This window comes from Marmota flaviventris, chromosome 7, assembly GCF_047511675.1.
Source record: "Marmota flaviventris isolate mMarFla1 chromosome 7, mMarFla1.hap1, whole genome shotgun sequence".
NCBI lineage: Eukaryota > Metazoa > Chordata > Mammalia > Rodentia > Sciuridae > Marmota > Marmota flaviventris.
The window spans coordinates 4,217,554-4,236,523 of NC_092504.1; the positions used below are offsets into that span (position 1 = coordinate 4,217,554).

General features: G+C 63.8%; 1 protein-coding gene across 1 annotated transcript in view; it reads right to left on the reverse strand.

Moving 5' to 3' along the window:
• Window positions 1–439: 439 nt before the first annotated feature.
• The window catches only part of Sorcs2 (sortilin related VPS10 domain containing receptor 2), a 347,236-nt gene continuing 328,705 nt past the window's right edge, over window positions 440–18,970 (reverse strand). The window contains exons 19-27 of the mRNA XM_071614778.1: window positions 17,728–17,914; window positions 16,947–17,080; window positions 15,682–15,805; window positions 14,335–14,447; window positions 13,328–13,453; window positions 8,270–8,369; window positions 7,608–7,710; window positions 5,002–5,105; window positions 440–2,634 (exon numbers count right to left, since the gene is read on the reverse strand). Coding sequence (XP_071470879.1) covers window positions 2,570–2,634; window positions 5,002–5,105; window positions 7,608–7,710; window positions 8,270–8,369; window positions 13,328–13,453; window positions 14,335–14,447; window positions 15,682–15,805; window positions 16,947–17,080; window positions 17,728–17,914 — 1,056 coding nt within the window. The 3' untranslated portion in view covers window positions 440–2,569. The remainder of the gene's footprint in view (window positions 2,635–5,001; window positions 5,106–7,607; window positions 7,711–8,269; window positions 8,370–13,327; window positions 13,454–14,334; window positions 14,448–15,681; window positions 15,806–16,946; window positions 17,081–17,727; window positions 17,915–18,970) is intronic.

Below are 18,970 nucleotides of genomic sequence, written 5' to 3' on the forward strand. Positions count from 1 at the left end.
GGAGGAGGCACGAGTGTCCAGGGGAGGCTGCCCTTGAACCCTCAGAGGGCCACAGTCCTCAGCCACCAGGGACAGCAGCAAACCACCATGAGGCCAGAGTGCCCCACAGGTGGGAGAGCTCCAGTATCCCAGCAGCCAGAGGCCCTGGCAAGGTCCCGTAGGTGTGCCAGTGCCAGCCAGGACCTCGTGGCAGCCTCCGCAGCCTCTGTCCAGCTGGCAGGTTGGCGGAGGCTCTGGCCTCCCAGCAGTGGAGGCAAGGGTGCCCCCGGGTGTGTGGAAACACGGGTGGCGTCACGTCAAAGGCCAATGCCATCTGCAAACTCCCCAGCCTCAGGACTGCCCCCTGCTCCCCTCACAGGTCCTCGGACACATCGTCCCTGGGGCCACGACTGTAGGCCTGTGTGTGTGCAAACTTCAACATCGAAAAATGTCCTCATAGTAAGGCAGAAGCTGATCAGATTCGTTTAATCTTTGTTAAAAGCATCACAAATTAATCGTTGGTCTTTTTAAAGGAAAAATAAGAAAGAAGGCGTCCCCTGTTATGTGCACACACTGAGTGGGTACGGGGCCTGCTCAGACAGCACGAGACACCAGCGCTGTCATGCCAACTCCAGGTGCCCCTCTGTGCACCTGCACGCCAGGCGTGGAGCTCAGTAGACGGCCAGGTAAACGCACAGACCCACGTGCTGATCCCCCGGTTGCGGAGATGGAACACACGGGAACATGGGATGCCACCATCCTCCCAGGTTCTTGGGTCCACACACCCAAGAAGATCTTAATACCAATAATAACATAAAATAGGAAAAACACAATTACCAAGGGGGATCCCCACCCAGCAGCTGAGAAAATTAAACTGAGTGGTCGAGGAGGGTCGGAGACGTGCAGCTGGCCACCCGCAGGCCCTGGTGAGCCAGGGAGGGTGTTTCCAGGGATCCCGAGCTGACCTCGGATCTGGGCCTGGGTGGGCTGAGTGTGAGCATGGCTGTGTCCAACACGCATGGCCAGTGGGCACAGATGTGCTGGATGGGGGCCGCAGCTCGCAGGTCTCCACATAGGAGTGAAGAATGCAGGCTGAGGGTGGGCACCGGCAAAGGTCTCAGGTCACGGCCTTTACTGGCACTTGGCCCCTCCCCAGGGAAGAAGCTCCCAGAGGGACTCCGGCAGCCCAGGTCAGTGGGCAGGCAGGGTGGGGGCAGGCTGGGCACAGCTGGGACCCTCCACACCCAGGCATATCCCTGAGAGTCCCATCTGTGACAGGAACACCCAGATGCCAGGGGCATCCACCCAGCAAAGACCAGGTGCCCGGAGGCTGAAGACCTCTCCCTGGGCCTCCCTGGCTACAGGCCACTCCTGGGAAAGACAGGCGGACACCCCAGGCTCCGGCAGGGTGCAGAGGACACTGCTGCCTTGCTACAGGCCCTGGTGTGGCCACCAGAGAGCCTGGCCTGGGCAGGGAGGGGAGGGGAGGAGGAGGACAGTGACTTCCCAATTCAAGGCAAAAAGTGAAGTGCCCGCTGTCTTCTGGAGGCTTGTGCCAGAGCCCCCAACTCCAGGCGGCTGCGAGCTGCGTGCTGCGGAGGGCTGGCTCCAGGGCCACCCCGCTCCATCTTGTCCTGACCCTGGGAAAGCACCCATTTCAGGCCCATCGCCCACCTTCACCTGGGGGGGCACACTCCCAGTGGCCCCTCAGATCTGCCCTACACCTCCTGGTTGGCTCTGCAGGAGCCCCCCAAGTTGTAAGGGGCACAGAAGGCTGTTCCGGCTGCGGGGGGCCCGCCCCTCCCAAGTCCCTTGAGCTGCAGGGCAGAGCTGTGTGAGGCCGGGCAGCGTCAGCGAGGAGCTGTAGGCTGGGGTCCCTGTGTCCCCCACCCCAGCCCGCTAGGGAAAACTGGCCCCTCTGGGCCCAGAGGAGCCCTGGGTTCTAGAAAAGTGGTTCCAAGAATGAAGCTCTGACGGCAACCCAGATGCCCACCAACTGGCCACGAGAACAGGAAGTTCAACCAAAGCCCCAGAGCCAACGGCCACCTAGAGGGAAGTTACGTCATCTGCAGCTTAAAAAGAGGACGATGGCAGAAAGGCCTGGAGGTGGTGCTGGGAGCCCTGGCCACAGGGTCCAGGACTCCGGGGGCTTCTGCAGGGACAGGAGCTGTAGTGCAGTGTCTGTGTGGGTCTTGGGTCTCGGAGCAGGGCCAACCCGGGGGGCTCGCTCCCAGACTGGCTCTGGACAGGCCAGCGGCAGCCAGGAGAAGCCAGGCCTTGGCTGGGGCGACAGGTTGGAGCGGCCTGGTCATGTGCAGGGGCCAGGGCCAGAGACACCCCAGAGTCAGGGGTGGGGACATTGGTGGCTCTGTGGGCCTGACCCAGGAGGGTCAGGAGTCAGCTGTGCTGGCATCCCATGGGCCTGGTGGGCTGGGATTGGGCAGAGGGAGCAGTGTCTGTCCCACGTGGGGATGGTGGAGGAGGTGGCCTCCCGCAGGTCTCTGAGGGGACATGGTTCCAGCTGCACTCGTGGCTGTGCCCTCCAGGGAATGACCAGCGGAGGAGAGTGTCCCGGCCAGACCCCGCCACATCAGCTCACCAGGTAGCTGTGCATCTCCCGGGAGTTGATGCTCAGGACCACGCCCGAGTGGTTGCCTGGGGAACAAAGGAGAGGCCACCGTGAGCTCAGGCCATCGGCTGGGGAAAGGGAGAAACAGGCCGCGGGGGTGCCAGTGGGGTCCTGGGCAGCACGTGAGCCAGCATGCAGTGGGGATCCCAGGTGCCTTCAGTGAGTGCCAGGCTCAGGTGGTGGGCTCTCCACGCTGCTGGGGGAGTGAGGAGGGGGTGTGCCTGGCACTGTCACAAGCAGTGGGCACCCCAAGGGTTGTGAGGTGAGGCTGTGCCCACTGACCTGCACGGGGGCCACCCCTGGCATCAGCAGCAAGGGGGTGCAGGAGGGGCTGAGGCTCCGCCCCCTCCTGGCAGCGGGAGCTGCAGCGCACAGAGTGGCGAGGCGGGGGGTGGGGGGACAGGGCGAGAGCAGAGAGTGGGCTCAGAGGCTGGTGGTCAGGTGGTCCTGGGGGCCGTGCCAGGACACCAGCGCACAGGGACCCCAGAGGTACTCCTGGCAGCCTATCTGCCTGCCCCAACTCATGAGACTCCCTGCACTGCCCGCCTGTGCCCATGTGCCTGACTGTCCACGAGAGACCACAGCAAGGGTCTCCACCCCCTGGGCCTGGTCTTGCTATTTGTAAAATTCTGGTGTCCCTGGCACCCTCCGGGAAGGACCATGGTTGGTGACGCCTGGTGCACTCCAAGGGTCTGGTTCAAATGATTATTACGTTTGGTTATTTTAAGGGGCTTAAAAGCAGGCAGCTGTCAGAGGAAGGGGCCAGGCTCAGGACTCAGGTCCACCTTCCTGAGACCCCCGTCACAAGGGGCTGAGACCCTGCACCAGAGTAGGACCAGCTGGCAGGTTGGCAGAGCGCTGGCCTCCCAGCCGTGAGGGTGTGTGGAACCAGTCTTGGGGACAGATGGGGCCAGCAGGAGCCCAAGACCACCTCTGCCCGGGGCAGAGGACAGGCCTGTGGAGGGTGCCTGGGCCTGTAGAGGGCACAGTCCAGAGCCGGATGCGGCTCTCCCATCACCTCTAGTCAGGCAGTGACCTGGGAAGGCTGGGTCTCAGCTTTCCACCTGAGGAACAGGACACCAGCATCGGCCCAGAGCTCAGCTGTGTCCTGATGGGACCTGGCACCAAGTGGGCCCCAGAGGGGACCCAGGCATCTGGTCCTCATGAGCAGCCCTGGCTGAAGGACTTGGGAGATGACGGGGATCCCAGATGGGTGGGGCAGACCCACCCCTCGAGGAGCTAGAGGGAGAGCCTGGGCCTGGTGGGGACCCGAGGGCAGCCCCTGTGAGTTGTGTGCCCCGGGGCCAGCAGCGTCACCTTCCCGAGCCTCCCACTAAGTTAAAAAATGAGGCCGTGGTTTCTGACTGGCATCGTTCTGAGGGCGGAGGGCACTCTGCCGTTCACACAGCACGTCCCCTGGTCAGGGTGTAAACCTGAACTGTAGCCGTGACCACGGCTGCGGTGGACTTTCCTGGACACTCTGGCAGGAGACTTGAAGCAATGGGGTGGCAGGTGGCCGGCCGCCTTGGCGGAGGCACAGAGGGGTGGTGTGGTGGGAACAGGAAGGGTGGGGCATGGTGAGCTTGGGGTCCACCTAGACCCCCACTCCAGCTCTGTGCCCTGTGAGTGGCGACCCGGGGCGAGTGCAGTTCGCCTCTGTCCCCCGGGCTCACTAAGAGCCAGCCTGGCTCCTGAAGCTGCCCAGAGCAGCCTGGTCCTGGCCTCAGCTGTGCCGGCTCAGGCTCCACACCTCCAGGAAGACTCGGAAGCCCTGGGGCCTCAGCTGCCCACTCGTGGAGAGGCAGAGCTGGCACGAGCCTGCCTGTGCTAAAGGGTGCCATGGTCCCCACGGTGCAGCCCTGCCGCTCCCCCAGCGGGGGCACCCGCGTCCCCACCCCTGAGTAGGGAGAGTTCTGGGGCCTCGCCTGACCTCCAGACTCCTCCCTGCCTCCCCCTGAGGCCCCAGGGTCTGCCTTTGCTGGCTGCAGCACCAGAGTGGGGCCTGAGGGGCTGTGGCCTCGCCTTGGGAAGGGGTCTGGCGGTGTAGAGGCCACGGGAGCCGTGGCACGGCCCCTTGTCCAGGCCCGTGCCCTGCGTCCAGGCACCCCATGTTTTGAGGCTTACCGTGGAGGCCGGCCTCTTGTCCTCCCTGCCTCTGCTACCAGGCCTGGTGCCCTCAGCTTCCAGCAGCTTCTCCTGTCATCCTGGGGCAGCACTGGGAGGCCCCACCGTCCCCGTGCCAGGGACATGATGGCCCAGGGTGACCCACCGGCAGGGTCTGCCGGGCCCCACGTCCTGTGTGCTTTGGGCCAAGAGGCCTGGAAGGCACCTCAGGAGGGGCGGGCCTCAGGGCAGGCGCCACCTGGGAGCGGGGTCCTGGGGCGGGGGCTCACCCTGGGTGGCGCCCTGCACGTCCTCGCTGTGGCTCACGGGGCTCGTCATCTCCTGCTCCTTCTCGTTGTGCATCTGGGCGTACACGGTCCTGCCCGGGCGTTTCCTGCTGGGCAGAGGTGGCTGCTAAGCTGTGCCCAGCCTCGGCTGCCAGGACCCGGCCTCGGGGAGCAGGGTGCAGACAGCCCCGAGGGCTCCGCTCAGCACCCAGAAGCCCAGCTCCCCGTCCTGCGGGGCCGGTCAGAGGTCTCAGGGAGACACAGCCGAGTGACACAAGATGGTGGCACAGGGCCTGGGCCCAACCCTCCCCTTCCTCCTTTTCTGTTCCCGAGTCCCCTTTACGGAGAGGAAACCAAGGCTCCAGACAGGGAGGCACTGGCCTGAGCCCCGGAGGGCAATGGCAGGGCAGGGTGGTGGCCCCGGTCTGTGGCACTGACCCACAGTCCCCTACCCCCTATGGAGCCACCTGCAGTGAACGGGTCCTCAGCTGCTCAGAAGCAGAGACCTCAGCACCCACCAAGTGGCCCTTCAGAGTGCTCCAGGGGCCCCCGTGGGGCAAGGTCCCCAGGCCCTGGGAGGCCAGGTAGGTTTGCCAGGGGCCTCCGAGGCACCTCCGTGGTGTGCCAGTATGTCAGGGGCACCATGCACCACCGCCTCCTTGATGGTGTGCTCGCAGCCAGCCGGTGCAGACCAGGCCCATCGTCACCCTGGCTCAGCTGGAGAGCAGGCGGGGACACGTCCCTGAGCGGGACGTGCAGCCTCAGGTGGGCACCCTGATGTGGCCGAGGGGAGGGATCAAGGACTCCGGGCTGCTACCACAACGGGAGCCACCAGGGGCTCCGGGAGTGTCCCCGCCTGGCTGGCTGAGCCAGCAGCTGTTCCCAGGGAAGGAGGGACACAGGGCTGCAGTGGTGACAGGGGCAGGCCAGAGCTGGAGGCCTCCCCGGGGGCAGCACAATCCCACCCCTGCTGGCTGAGCAGCCCCGTGGCCAGGCAGGGCCCGGAGGTGGCAGGGCCCGGAGGCCGACGTGCTCTCCATGTGGAGATCGGGACCTACCCTGGGGGGACACGAGTGTCAGCCACTGCAGCAGACAGGAAGCCCACCAGGGGCAACCCTAAACGTTTGCAGGCCGGGAGGAGCGGAAGCCTGCGTCCCCCCCGGGCCAGCTCCCTCGTCAGGGACCCGGGATCACCCTGGCTCCTGGGGCCAGGGGGTCCACCTTGGGCCCAACCCCATCAGCTGGGAGCCAGGGCCAGGAGGGGTGGCCCTGCCCCTCACCCCCACCCTCCAGAGCTTCTGCTTTCAGCGTCCTGGGCCCACACGCCACCCTGCCACTTCCTGGCCGTGACAAACCCTGCTTCCCCGGGCTGTGGGACTAGGGAATGGCGGTCAACTGGGGGAAGGAGCACTGGGGAGGAGGTGGCTTTTCTCTGGGAGGGACACATCTCTCCCCCAGAACAGGATTTGGGGGTGAGGATGGAGTTTGCTCTGAGTCCAGGTGTCCGTGGGACACCCAGGGGACAGCAGGAAGCAGGGCCTCCAGGCGTTTGGAAATCAAGACAGACCCCGGCTGGACGCTGACCCAGCTCTGCCCAGCAAGCCCTATGCATCCTGCAGGGTCCCCAGGGACAAGTCCCTCCTCAGAGAAGTGCTTCTGGGTCCCCCGCCAGGGAGGTCCCTGTCACCCCTTCTCAGAACACCTCAGCCACCCTTTCCGTTGGAACCAGGTAGCAGGGCTGGCGAGCTGTGCGCATGCTCCCTGCCAGAGGTGACAGGGCCGTGTCCCCAGCACCATGGCTAGCGTCCAGCCTGGAGCCAGCTGTGCCACACTGCTGCCCACAAGACCAGAGTGTCAACAAACGGGCACAGGAGAGATCCAGGCGTGGCTCCCCACAAGCATGGAGGGAAAGAGTGGGCTCGTCCCTCGGTGCTCCCCCAGGTGACCCCAACCAGGGCAGCGGGGCCCACAGCTGATCAGCAAGAGGGGCCCAGCAGGCCAGTCTGCCCTCTGCCCACTCAGCCTGATCCTTTTGCTTGTTCCCAGGTCCAGGGTCCAGGTCGGTCTGGACTGGGCAGCCGCCTGGGGCAGCGTGGTGACTAGCACCTTCCAGGAGGAGAGGGCTCGGGAGGGAGGGGACTCGCTGCAGCCCTGCCTCAGCCTCCCGGGTGTCCCGGAGCCGGGCCACTCTGGAGCCCCCTCCCTGTGGAGTGCAGGGCCAGAGGGGCAGCCCTGCGGGCTTCTGGCCGGGGTGGGAGGGACGCGGGAGGAGGACCCCTGGGCATGGAGTCAGGCCCTCCTCCCGCAGACCGCGCACAGGTTACTCCCCCACCTGTGAAGGGCACGTGCCTCCTTCAGGTGGGTGGAGGTGGAGGGCGCCCGTGACCCTGTGGGCGGAGGGCATGCATGGGAGATGCTCTTGGGGTGAGTGCTGGCCTCTCCCCAGGGCCCACGGGTGACAGATCCAGGAGGGGCGCTGGGCAGGTGTCAGGGCAGGCTCACACCACCTCCCGCCATGGCCCTATGGGGGCCACCGCTCCAGGGGTCTCCCCAGGTCTTCCGGGCAGCAAGGACAGGGCCCAGCGGGCGAGGGCTCCTGGCAGCCTTGCCTTTTAAACTTGTAGAGGATGAAGGCTCCCACTGCGAACAGCACGGTGACGGAGAGGACCACCACGGCCCAGTAGCCGCCGCCGCCGCCCAGGCTCTGAGAATCTGTAAGCAAGGCACCAGGAGGGGACAGCTGAGGGCCAGCCCTGGCCGGCCCAGACCCAGGAGGAGGCCATTTCACTACGCCTGGCTGATTCTCCCAGTGTGGCTAAGGAGGCGGCGGGTCTCGAGGGACCAAGGAACACACACTCTGTGGCCTTGGAAGGACCCGGTCACTCCCTTCCCAGCCCAACTCCTGCTGTACACCGTGGGCCTGGACCCACTGTTAGCTGGGCCCTCCTCGGGGGACACCACTGCCTCCAGGCTGGTGTGGGGCGAGGGTGGGCTTCCTAACGGGGGTGGTGTCCGCAGAGGGGAAACTCAGCTACTGCACAGATTCCTGCTCCAAGGGGGGGGACGCGTGGGTGACCAGTGCGAGGGCCAGAGCCGAGGTCCTCTGAGACCCGGGGCAGGGTGTGGACCAAGGCAAGGGCCCCGGGCTGCGCTGGTTGGGACAGATGGGCTCCTCAGAGCTGGACGCCAGCCAGTGGGCGTGTGTGGGCAGAGGAGGGCCCCGCCAGGGTCCCAGAGTGAGGCCCACCCCGGGGGCCCGCTAGGCTCTCACCTGAGCTGGTGTCCCTCAGGCCCACCAGGATGCGGAGGCCTCCCCGCAGGAGGAAGCTGATGTTGTGTGCGCCCAGCGCCTGTTGGACGGCCGAGAGCCTCTGAAAGCAGAGGGACAGGAGGGTCCTCCGAGGCCCGGGGCAGGCGGGGTCCAGCCTGGCTTCCTGGAGCCGTGGCTGGGGAGGGCCCCACCTCCCAAGCCCCAGCATCCTCCTCCGTGACATGGGAATGACAACCCGCAGCTGACTTCCAGGGTCACCACTGACAGGACACACAGGTGGCACACTCGTCCCTGCAGGACGCAGTGCCACCGAGTGTGTTACGGGGTTGGGTGCTGCAGGAGCCCCGGCCTCCAGCTTCGGCAGTCAGGGAAGGCTCCCCAGACGGGGGAGGCCGAGAAGAGGACAAGGCGGACAGGACACGGGGCTTGGGCAGGGGAGTGGACCCACCCGAGGGGACCCTGCGAGGTGTTTCTGGGCTGTGGGGTGAGGTGGGGTGTCAGGGGCTGGAGAGGGTCTCGGCCAGGCAGCAGCCAGCCTGTCCATCTGGGACGGTTCACACGGGGTGCCCGGCGCACAGTAGGGCTCCTCAGCTCCTCTCACTCCTCGCTGTACCCTGACCGCCCATCAGCCCAGGGTCTGCCTGCATGGACACCATTCCACGTTTCTGGGTCCCCGTGGCTCTGGGCTCAGGAAGGTCCTCCCAGAGCCCTTGGAGCCATGACGGAGCACAGCCTGTGACCCCCAGCGTCCCAGCTCCCGGCTTTGGGGAAGAAAGGGCTTTGTCCCCCCCTGAGCACCAAGTCCCAGTGGGTGACTCTTCCTGAAGCCCCTCAGGGGCCTGGGACACCCCCGCCCACTCCTACAAGGTGGTGGCCTGTGGCTCTACCCTGCTCTCTGCCATTCGGTCGCCTGCTGGACCTCACAGCTCCTCAGGGCTCTCCCTGCGCAGGTGGTGCAAACGGCCTGGGAGGTCCTCCCACCAGGCCCCAGGCACCGAGGCTGGTGTCCCTCAGGCCCACCTCTGGAGGACATTCTGAGGGCCGGGTCAGTGCAGCCTGGACATGCGCATGAGGAACCCAAGGCCAGCTCCCTGCTCAGGGCGAATGAGGGGTCCTGACCCTAGGGTGGGGACGGATGCTCCTGGGCAGTGGGACAGCTGTCCTCCATGCCTCCCCACACCCCCTTCCCCTCTGGGGTGTGTGATGCAGGTAAGGGGGACGTCACCATGGTCTGGATTTGCACGTCCCTGATGGCTAGGGATGGCGAGTGTTTTTCCTTGTGCCTTTGGCCACTCGAGTGTCCTGTTGAAAACTGTCCATCCAGGTGTGGCCCCTCTCACTGGCCTGTTTTCTTGCTCTTGAGCGAGGTCCTGTGTGTCTGGGACCCAGCCGCTGTCGGACGGTGAGGGTGAGGACCCCCATCCTCTGGCCTCTCACTGCCCGCTGCCTTCCCTGCTCTGCAGAGGCTCCCGGCCTCACGTCCCCCTCTGCCTCTCTGGTGTCCACAGCTGTGTGAGGCCCCCCCTGACCGTTGCCTGCACCGCGTGGCGTCTGCGCCGTCCTGGGTCTCGCGTGAATCTTCCGTCCACTTGGGGTTGACATTTGCATGTGTTGTGAGAAGGTCCGACTTCACCCCCTGCAGGTGGACGCAATGTCCCCAGCACCATTTACTGCAGAGACTGCCCTTCCCCATGCGCGGTCTCAGCCCCTGTCACCCAGCTCTGCTGCTGTGACCGAAATGCCCGGCAAGAGCCATTAGAGGGGAGGCAGGGTATGTGAGCTCATGGTCCCCAGGTGCAGCCACCTTCGGCAGCGCAACCGCTCTGGGCCCAAGTGGGGCAGCACCTCCTGGTGAAGGGCCCAGTGCAGAGCCAGAAGCAGAGAGAGAGAGAGAGAGAGAGAGAGAGAGAGAGAGAGACGGAGGGAGGAAGGGAGGGAGGGGGGAGAGAGAGGGAGGGAGGGAGGAAGGGAGAGGGAGGGGGGAGAGAGGGGGAGAGAGGGGGAGGAGAGGGGGGAGAGGGGGAGGGGGGAGAGAGAGAGAGGGAGGGAGGGAGGGAGAGGGAGAGAGGGAGGGAGGGAGGGAGAGGGAGAGGGGGGAGAGATAGAGGGAGAGAGAGAAGGAGAGAGAGAGGGAAAGAGAGAGAGGGAGAGAGAGAAGGAGAGAGAGAGGGAAAGAGAGAGAAGGAGAGAGAGAAGGAGAGAGAGAGGGAAAGAGAGAGAAGGAGAGAGAGAGGGAAAGAGAGAGAGGGAGAGAGAGAGGGAGAGAGAGAGGGAGAGAGAGAAGGAGAGAGAGAGGGAAAGAGAGCGAGGGAGAGAGAGAGGGAGAGAGAGGGAAAGAGAGAGAGGGAGAGAGAGAGGGAGAGAGAGGGAAAGAGAGAGATGGAGGGAGGGAGGGAGAGAGGGGGAGAGGGGGGAGAGAGAGAGGGAGAGAGAGAGGGAGGGAGGGAGAGGGAGAGAGGGAGGGAGAGAGGGGGAGAGAGGGAAAGGGAGAGGGAGGGGAGGGGGAGAGGGAGAAAGGGGAGGGGCCTCAGGGAAGAGGCACCTTCCCAGGCACATCCCAGTGGCCTCCCCGGCCACACACCCCCTGCACACAGTGACACCCCGTCACTCCCTATAAACTGGGACAGGCTGACCAGGTCACATCTCTCACAATCCTGTCACCTGAGCACACCTGCATTAACAGGAGCGCTGGGGGACAGCTCACATCCAAACCACAGCAGCATCTTTGTTGGCCGAGTGCGCGTGGCGTCCTCTGGGCCTCTCCTGCCCCTGCCCTCTGCTTCGACACCATCTTGGTGCCATCTCAGCTCTGTAGCTCCGTGTGCTTTGGAGCCAGCGCTCAGGGTGTGTCCAGCTTGGTGGATTTTCTCGATGGCTATTTGGGGTCTTCTGTGGTTCCAGGAGATTCAAGTGTCGCTTTTCGTTTCTGTGAAAAGTGCCCCAGGAATTCTAGTAGGATGCGCTCCGTAGCCAGCTGCTGAGCAGCAGGGACCTTTAACCACCCCTGGCCGCGGACCAGGCCGCTTGCCTGTCACCTTTGGAGTCTCTCACGCTCAGGGGACGGGTCTTTCACCTCCTTGGTTAAATCCATCCTGAGGCGTTTTACCTAGGACTCTGATGCTTCCCAGTGGACAGCTTTCCTGGTCTTTCCTCATCTTCACCAACTGTGCAGGAAGGCCTGCGCCCCCTGTGTCCCCCGTGGCCCTGTGTCCCCCGTGGCCCTGTGTCCCCCATGGCCCTGTGCCCCCTGTGGCCCTGCGTCCCCTGTGTCCCTGCGCCCCCTGTGGCCCTGCACCCCCTGTGGCCCTGCACCCCCTATGGCCCTGCGTCCCCCATGGCCCTGGGTCCCCTGTGGCCCTGCACCCCCTGTGGCCCTGCATCCCCTGTGGCCCTGTGCCCCCTGTGGCCCTGCGTCCCCCATGGCCTTGTGTCCCCCATGGCCCTGTGCCCCCGTGGCCCTGCGCCCCCTGTGGTCTCTCCCAGCCCCTCTCCTCTGCTCTGCCTGGTGGGAAGCTGCATCTGCAGGGTGCTGGGGTCTGCTGCCGCTGCCTCGGTGCTGGCCACGCTGTCCAGGTCACCCAGTGAGCTCGTCTGGGTACAGTCCATGGAGCCAGCCGGTGTTCTTGATAAGTGTGGGGTTCTTACAGTGTCCCCAAGGTTGTGCACCGTCACCACTAGCTCCGGACCTTCTCATGACCTCCACGGGAAGCCCTGACCGGAGCCCTCGTTCCCACCCCTGGCCACCCCGCAGCCCCTGGTCCGCTCCTTGCGTCTGTGGACCCGCGTATCCTGGTGTTGCATAGACTGGATGCTGTGTGTCCTGAGCACTGGCTGATGCCACGCACCAGGCTGCTCCCAGGCACCCCCGCCATGGCACAGACCAGCTGCCCGCTTCTCCTAACGGTTGGACAGTGACACTCCTTACGAGGACCGTCCTCGGTCTCTCCATCCATTCGCCAGCTGTGGACGTTTGGGGGTTTATGTTTCTTGGCTATTGAAAGTCCTGGCGCTGCGCAGGTTTCCTGTGGCCACGTCTGAGCCTCTCTGAGCTCACACCAGGAGTGGGCATGGGCTCCCGCAGCCACTGTTGGACCTGGCGGTGGAAGGGCGAGCTTTGCTGTGTGACCTGACAGGCTGTGCCTTTGCAGGCTGGCACACGGGCTGGCACACGGGGCCGGCACACCGGACTGCAGGTCCCTGCAACAGCTAACTGCAGGAGCAGGAGCAGGAAGCCCAGTGGCGGGAACAGAGCAACCCCTGCAGGCTGAGTGCAGTGAGAGTCCCCCGGCCGCGGGCCAGTCGTGCCCATCTAAGGAGCGCGGACGTCCCTCCAGCGGGATTGCACCACGGCCCCGGCCCTGACGCACTCCAGAAGTGAAGCCCTGCGAGCTCGGGCTCAGGCTGGGAATTGTCCTCTTGCCGTTGTGCCACTAACACAGTGCTGCCTGCAGGCCTCGGTGTCCCGACCCCACTGCCCACGAGGGGCTGCCCACTGCTCTCCACGGGGCTGCCCACTCACAGACACCACGTGCGAGGCTCTTCCTCCCTGCTGACTCCTGCTGTGGTCTGTTTCTATTCAGCCGCCCTAACAGACGCAGAGGCTCGGGTTCATCCCCCAGTCCCCCTCCCAGCCTGGCCCGGTGGGTCAGTCCCTCCACGTGGGCCGTCTGGCCGTCGCTCTGGGGCGGAGACGCTGGCCGCTCTGAAGGCTGGGTGCTGCTGTGCTGATCCCAGGTGGGTCGCAGCTCAGGGCTCTCCCACGTGCCCCAGCGCCCCCTGCAGACAGGCCACACGGCCACCTCCAGCCAGTGACATGGGAGGTCAAGTGAGGTCACCCTGCAGGGCGGGCAGCCCTCCTCCAGCCCTGCTGCCCTGGCTCAGTGACCTAGGAGGCCATGTGACCTCTGGAGGAGGGCCACAAGGCAGACCACGACATTGTGAGAACTTAGCCTTTAACTGATGTCCTGGTCCACCAGGAACGACCCCAACCAGGCACGTGGCCACCAAGCCCTTGGCTGTGCAGGGAGGACCAGCGTGGCCAGTGGCTGCAGGACAAACCTTGTCACTGGCGAGGCTCCTCTTCCTCGTGGGCCTGGGAGGTGGCAGGAGCACGTACAGGTCAGCCAGGGTGGGCAGCCCCGGCCTCACCACGGTCACCAGCAGCTCCTCGGGAATACTGGTTTCCTGCAGGGACAGACAGGCCACTTTAACCCTCTTCTTTTCCTCATCCCTGACACAAGTCAGACCCCCAAGCACACCCGCTGTCCCTTCCTGGACTGAGTCCTGGTCGCTTGTCAGGTAAGCCATTCCTGTCCCTGCAGGAATGTGGCTGGCCCTCGAGCCCCAGGCTGCCCTGTGCCGCCTCCTGCCCCCCAGCGCCCCCCAGGCCTGCTCCCTGCAGCCCACTCCTCATACCACAGCTGAGGGCAGCCCCCGCTAGTGAGCTGCAGGTGCTGGCCAGTCCTTCTCCTGGTGCTGACCTGGCGCTCTGGCCGCGGCCTGACCCTGCGCCTCCTCCGCCCGCTCTCCCTGCCCACACACAGCGGCACAGCACCACCCTCCGCCCTCGGCCTGCTCCTTGGGTCCTGCCTCGGGGCCACTGCAGGCCCTGCCGGCTGCTGAGCTCCTGCCCCCACCCCACCACCCAGGACCACTGTGCCAGCCTTGTTCACAGGACAAGCGAGGACAGCAGGGGTCGGCCTGTGACAGCCAGGGTGGCTCTAGGCTGGGCTTGTCTCCCTGGGGCCACCTTCTGCTGCCCTGGTGGGCCACCTCCTCTGCTTTCCCTGAGCAGGGCCACATCTGCTCTGCCCTGTCCCCAGCACCCATCTCGGTTTTAAAGAGACTCTGACCCTCTGGAGGACAGTGACTGGACGTAAGCTCACAGCCGACACTCCACAGGTGATGGCGTCCCGTCCCTGCCCTTTGAGGTGACCCTCTTGTCCTGCTCCCCACCCCAGCCGGCCTCTGCCGCAGCCCCACAGCCCTTCCTGCCCTGGGCCGCGGCTGCGGCTTCTTTGGAGGCAGAGGCCCTGGGGTGGGAGGCTCTGGGCCCAAGCGGGCACCTTGGAGAGCAGCCGGGTGACCACCAGGCCCACGTCCTCCCTCCACTCGGGCGTGCTGGGGTTGTAGGCGTCCAGGTCCTTGGAGAACTGCAGAGGCACCACCTGGAATTGGTCTGGAAGGAGGCAGAGACAGGAGCACGGGTCAGTCCTGGACAGTGGCTCTGACTCCTCTGGGGAGGGCAGCCAGGGCAGCCCTGGCTCAGACCCCAGCCGCTGTCCCCATGATCTGGAGCAGGACAGGGCCTGGCTCTGTAATTGAGCCCCTGTGAGCCGGCTGTGGCAGGGCGTCCAGGCAGGGCCCATCTCACTGAGGTCCACGTGATAACAGAGGTCTCGAGGATGACAGTGACCAAGAGGAAGACGGCGGCGCTGAGTCAGGAGGGGGCGTGGCGCAGGGAGCCCCTCTGAGGCACCCCTCAACTCACGGGGCTGTGCTCACCCCACGAGGTCGGCCTCTTCTCAGGAGTCTAGGGTTTCCAACTGGCCTGGTCTCCCCACCAGATTAAGAGTTCCTGGGGGGCCCAGGCCCAGGCATTTCCTGCTCCTGCAGTTCCCAGGGTCCATGGCCCAGACCTTTATTCTAGAGTCACCAGAGATAAACTGTAATCACTCCGTTTATTTCTGAGCCTCTGTTTTCTCTCCTAGGCAGTGAGGGGAAGCTCTGCAGGGTGACGGCTCTGGGGACAAGTGCTTTCTGAGATGTAAACCAGCATGCCACACTGAGGGTAGTGATGCCACTCAAAGCTCCTGCTCAGCCGTGAAGGAAGAAGACCGTGGGCATCATCCTCCAGGGAATGGGGGCCCTCGTAGGTGGCCTGGCCTCCATACATTGGGAGCACTAAACATTTAACTAGTGGCTGCTGTCCACAGTGGAGGCTGTTTTTAAAGTGGGTGAGGTTTGTCAGCATGTTGACGGGGGCGATAACATGCTGGTGGGACTCCTCCCTTCTTAGGTCTAATTTTTCCACTGGAAGGGTTTCCCACAAGGGGCTGAGTCTGGTGAGCACGGATAAGTGAGGACGAGGGTTCAGGACAGGAATCTCCACTAGGTCCCTGGAAGGGAGTCCTCTTACTTTAAGGCACAATCATGGACGATCCTCAGAGGACTGGTTGGGTGCTCAGGGGACAGGCCCCTGGAGGAAGGCAGAGCTGGTGCCCAAACCTGGTCTTGCTGCAGGTGACTGCGTCAAGTCACTCAGCCACGTCCTGGCTCACGTGGGGTGAGCACCCCAAGTGGGCTTTTAAGGATGGGGACCCTGAGGGGTGTGGAGCTTGTGGCTTGTGCACCCTGGTGACCTGCTCCCCGAGAGGCAGGATGCAGGACCACAACGGCCCCTGGGGACTCACCAAGCACGCGCACCACCCTCGAGTCCTGCAGCACAGAGTTCCCGCAGGCAGCCTGCACCGTCACCCGCACGTCACCCGCGTCTGCAAACCGCGTGGTCACAGAGTTATCCAGGGAGAGCAGGGGCTGTGGGGCACAAGAGCGCATCAGGTCCCGGCTGGCAGGAGTGGGAAGGCTGGTCCTGTGTGGCTGCCGGTGACAGGGTACTGTGGCCTCATCAGCAGGTGCACCCATGGAGGCGCTCTGCGGTGGCAGAGCCTGGGATGCTGGGAGGCACCACAGGTCACATGCTGAGCAGGGGCTTGCTCTGGGGCTACTGGTGGGGATGCAGGTCCAGCAGCCCTTCCCGTCCCTCCTCTGTGGGCCTTTCAGGAGGCCTGTGGGGCACCGCCGGCCTGCACAGCGTCCAGGGCCCCTGCCCACCCCACGCCCAGCTGCTGCGCGTCATCTCAGACCCAGCACCCAGCTCAGGACCCCTGTGGCAGGGCGGCATGAGGGTGGGCGGCAGTGGCACCTGAAGACAGGAAGGCTTAGACACAGGGGCTCTGGGGTGCAGGGGGCACAGGGGGCACAGGGGGCACAAGGCACTCAGCCAGAAGTGGCCAAGTCGGCACTCGAACCCAGAGCTCCTGCTTCTTCCTGGGCCCCTGAGCCCACAGCCCCTCCGTCCCGCCAGCCCTCTGCAAATGGACCCTCAGCTGGTGCTTGCTGATGAGGGACAGGTGCCCCCCAGCTCTTGAGGCCTCAGCCTGAGGATGGACAAGCTGCCCTTCTGTGAATTGGTCTGTTTCTGCTCAAGAACTCTCCATGGCTCCCCACTGCTCATGGTGTGCAGCGGGGCCTCCAGTGAGGTCTCTGAGACCTGTGTCACCCCAGCCGAGCTCCTTCTCCACCAAGCGTTACCTGACCACTCACCCCTGAAGTGGTGGCCCCTTCTGGAGCCCTCACATGCCTCACCTGTCCCTTCCTGTGACGCTAGGCACACCCTGACTTGGGTCAGCCACTTCGTCTTTCCTAAGAAGAGCCAGGGGCTGGTCTGACCACCCCATGTGCATGGAGTAGACGGGCCCTGAGCAGATGCCCAGGCATGGTGTTGAGCAAAGCCAGGTCAGATGGTCCCTCACGTTGGCCCAGGAAGGGCACTAGGACTGGGGAGTGAGTTGCACACTGTCCCCTGCTGCTGGATACCTGGGCAGCGTCCTGCCCTGCTCAGCACCCCAGAAGGGAGCCTGCAGGTACGGGGACAAGAGGGGCCAGGGCAGCTCACCTGCAGGCTGTGGCCAATCCACCAGTAGAAGACAGTGAGATTGGGGTTCAGGGGCAGCAGCACAGCGGTGAGGTTCACCTCCTGGTTGATGCCAACGACAGGAACCACCTCCAAGTAGAGTGCCTGCAGGGGGGCTTCAGGGCCCCAGAAAGGTCAGGGTTAGAGGACTGCAGGACACAAGGCATTTCAGAAGATGTTTTGGTCATTGTCACCATCAGTTTTATTGCTACCTCACCACCACATCAGCTTCCTCATCATTCTCATAACCATCACCATTATTATCACCATCAAATCACCATCATCATCACCACCATCACCATCATCATCATCACCACCATCACCATCACCACCATCACCATCACCATCACCATCACCACTATCATCACCACCATCACTAACATCATTATTACCATTACCACCATAATCACCACCATCTCCATCACCATCCTCACTGTCATGGCCATCATCACCATCATCATCACCAATATCATCATCGCCACCATCATCACCACCACCACCACCATCACCACCATCATCACCACCACCACCATCATCACCATTGTCACTATCATCATCACTATTATTACCACTACCACCATAATCACCACCACCATCACCAGCATCATCACCACCATCACCATCACCACCCCCATAATCCCTATTGCGTATCACCATCACCACCCTTATCACCATCCCCAAGGGACCTCTTGTGCTTCTCCAAGGACCAGAATGTCCCTGTCACAAGGAAAGGCTCTCAGCTTCAAAGAGGTGCTGGACTTACAGTTGACCTGGACAAACAGCACCGCCTCATCATGCCCCGCCATGTTCTCTGCCCTGACAGACACGCGGTAGACGCCAGGACTCTCGTATCGGTGCCGGATGGGCTCTCCAGTTAGCGTGAGGTTCACGTACATGGCCTTGAAGCCATCCCCAAGGTCCACCTGATACTTGGTGGTCAGGACATCTCCCTGCAGGAAGCACCAAGAGGCCACTCAGAAGTGGCCCTAGAAGCTGAGGGGCCAGCTCAGGGTCACTCACCCACTAAGGTCAGGTCTGGTCCTGCCCTCGGCATCCCAGCCTGAGTGAGCTGAAGGGACAGTCAGGAAGACTTAGTAGGGGCCATGGTCAGGGGTGCATTTCAGAACAGTTGCCCAGCTGCAGGTGGAGGAGGAGGACATAGGTGGTGTCAGGGGAGGGCCCCGGGGGACCCCTAAGGCCTGGGCCTGGTCATGGAGCTGGGGGTGAGACGAGTTCCCCCATACTGAGTAGGGCTTCTGTAATGTGACCAGGACATCTCGCTCTGGTTCCCGAGTTTCTCTTTTGTCACCCTAGGTGTGCAGCGGGGCTGTGGGGAGGAGCGGCCCCCTGTGGCCTCCTCACAGAGACACTGATCACCTGAGCACTCCCCACCATGAGCAGCCTCCTCCTGACACCCCCCCCCCACGTGCTGGAGAAACAGCAAGGGTCACAACTTGGGCCTGCAGTGTCCCCAGAGGCTCACAAAGCAGAGGCCTGGTCCCAGTGCAGCCATGTCCAGGATAAACTCTGACCATGTCTGTGGATCGATCCATTGATGGCTTCATAGCTGAATGGCCTGCTGGGAGCCTCGGGTGGCGCGAGGATGTAGGGACACGCCCTTGGGCTGCTTCTGCCCAGAGCCCCGTCTCTCCACCGCCCTTCTCCATTTAAGTCCATACTCCCCCTCGCTGGCCCCCTCCTGCCCTCCCTGCCCCCTCCCTGCCAGGCCCCTCCCTCCAGTGCGTCCAGGAAGCCGCGACCCAGTGACAGGGGGCTATTGCCAACCACTCAGCGCCTTCATGCCCCCCGGCAGGTGTCGAGTTTGCAGGACACTCCACATCCGTTATGTTCACCAACTTCTCCACAAAGACGGTGGACCAGGTTGGACAGTGTCCCCCAGAGTTCATGTCCACTGGAGCCTCCGAATGGGACCTCACTTGGAAGTGGGGTCTTGGCAGAGGTAAGCAGTTAAGATGAGGTTGTCCTGGGGTGGGGCGGGCCCTGAA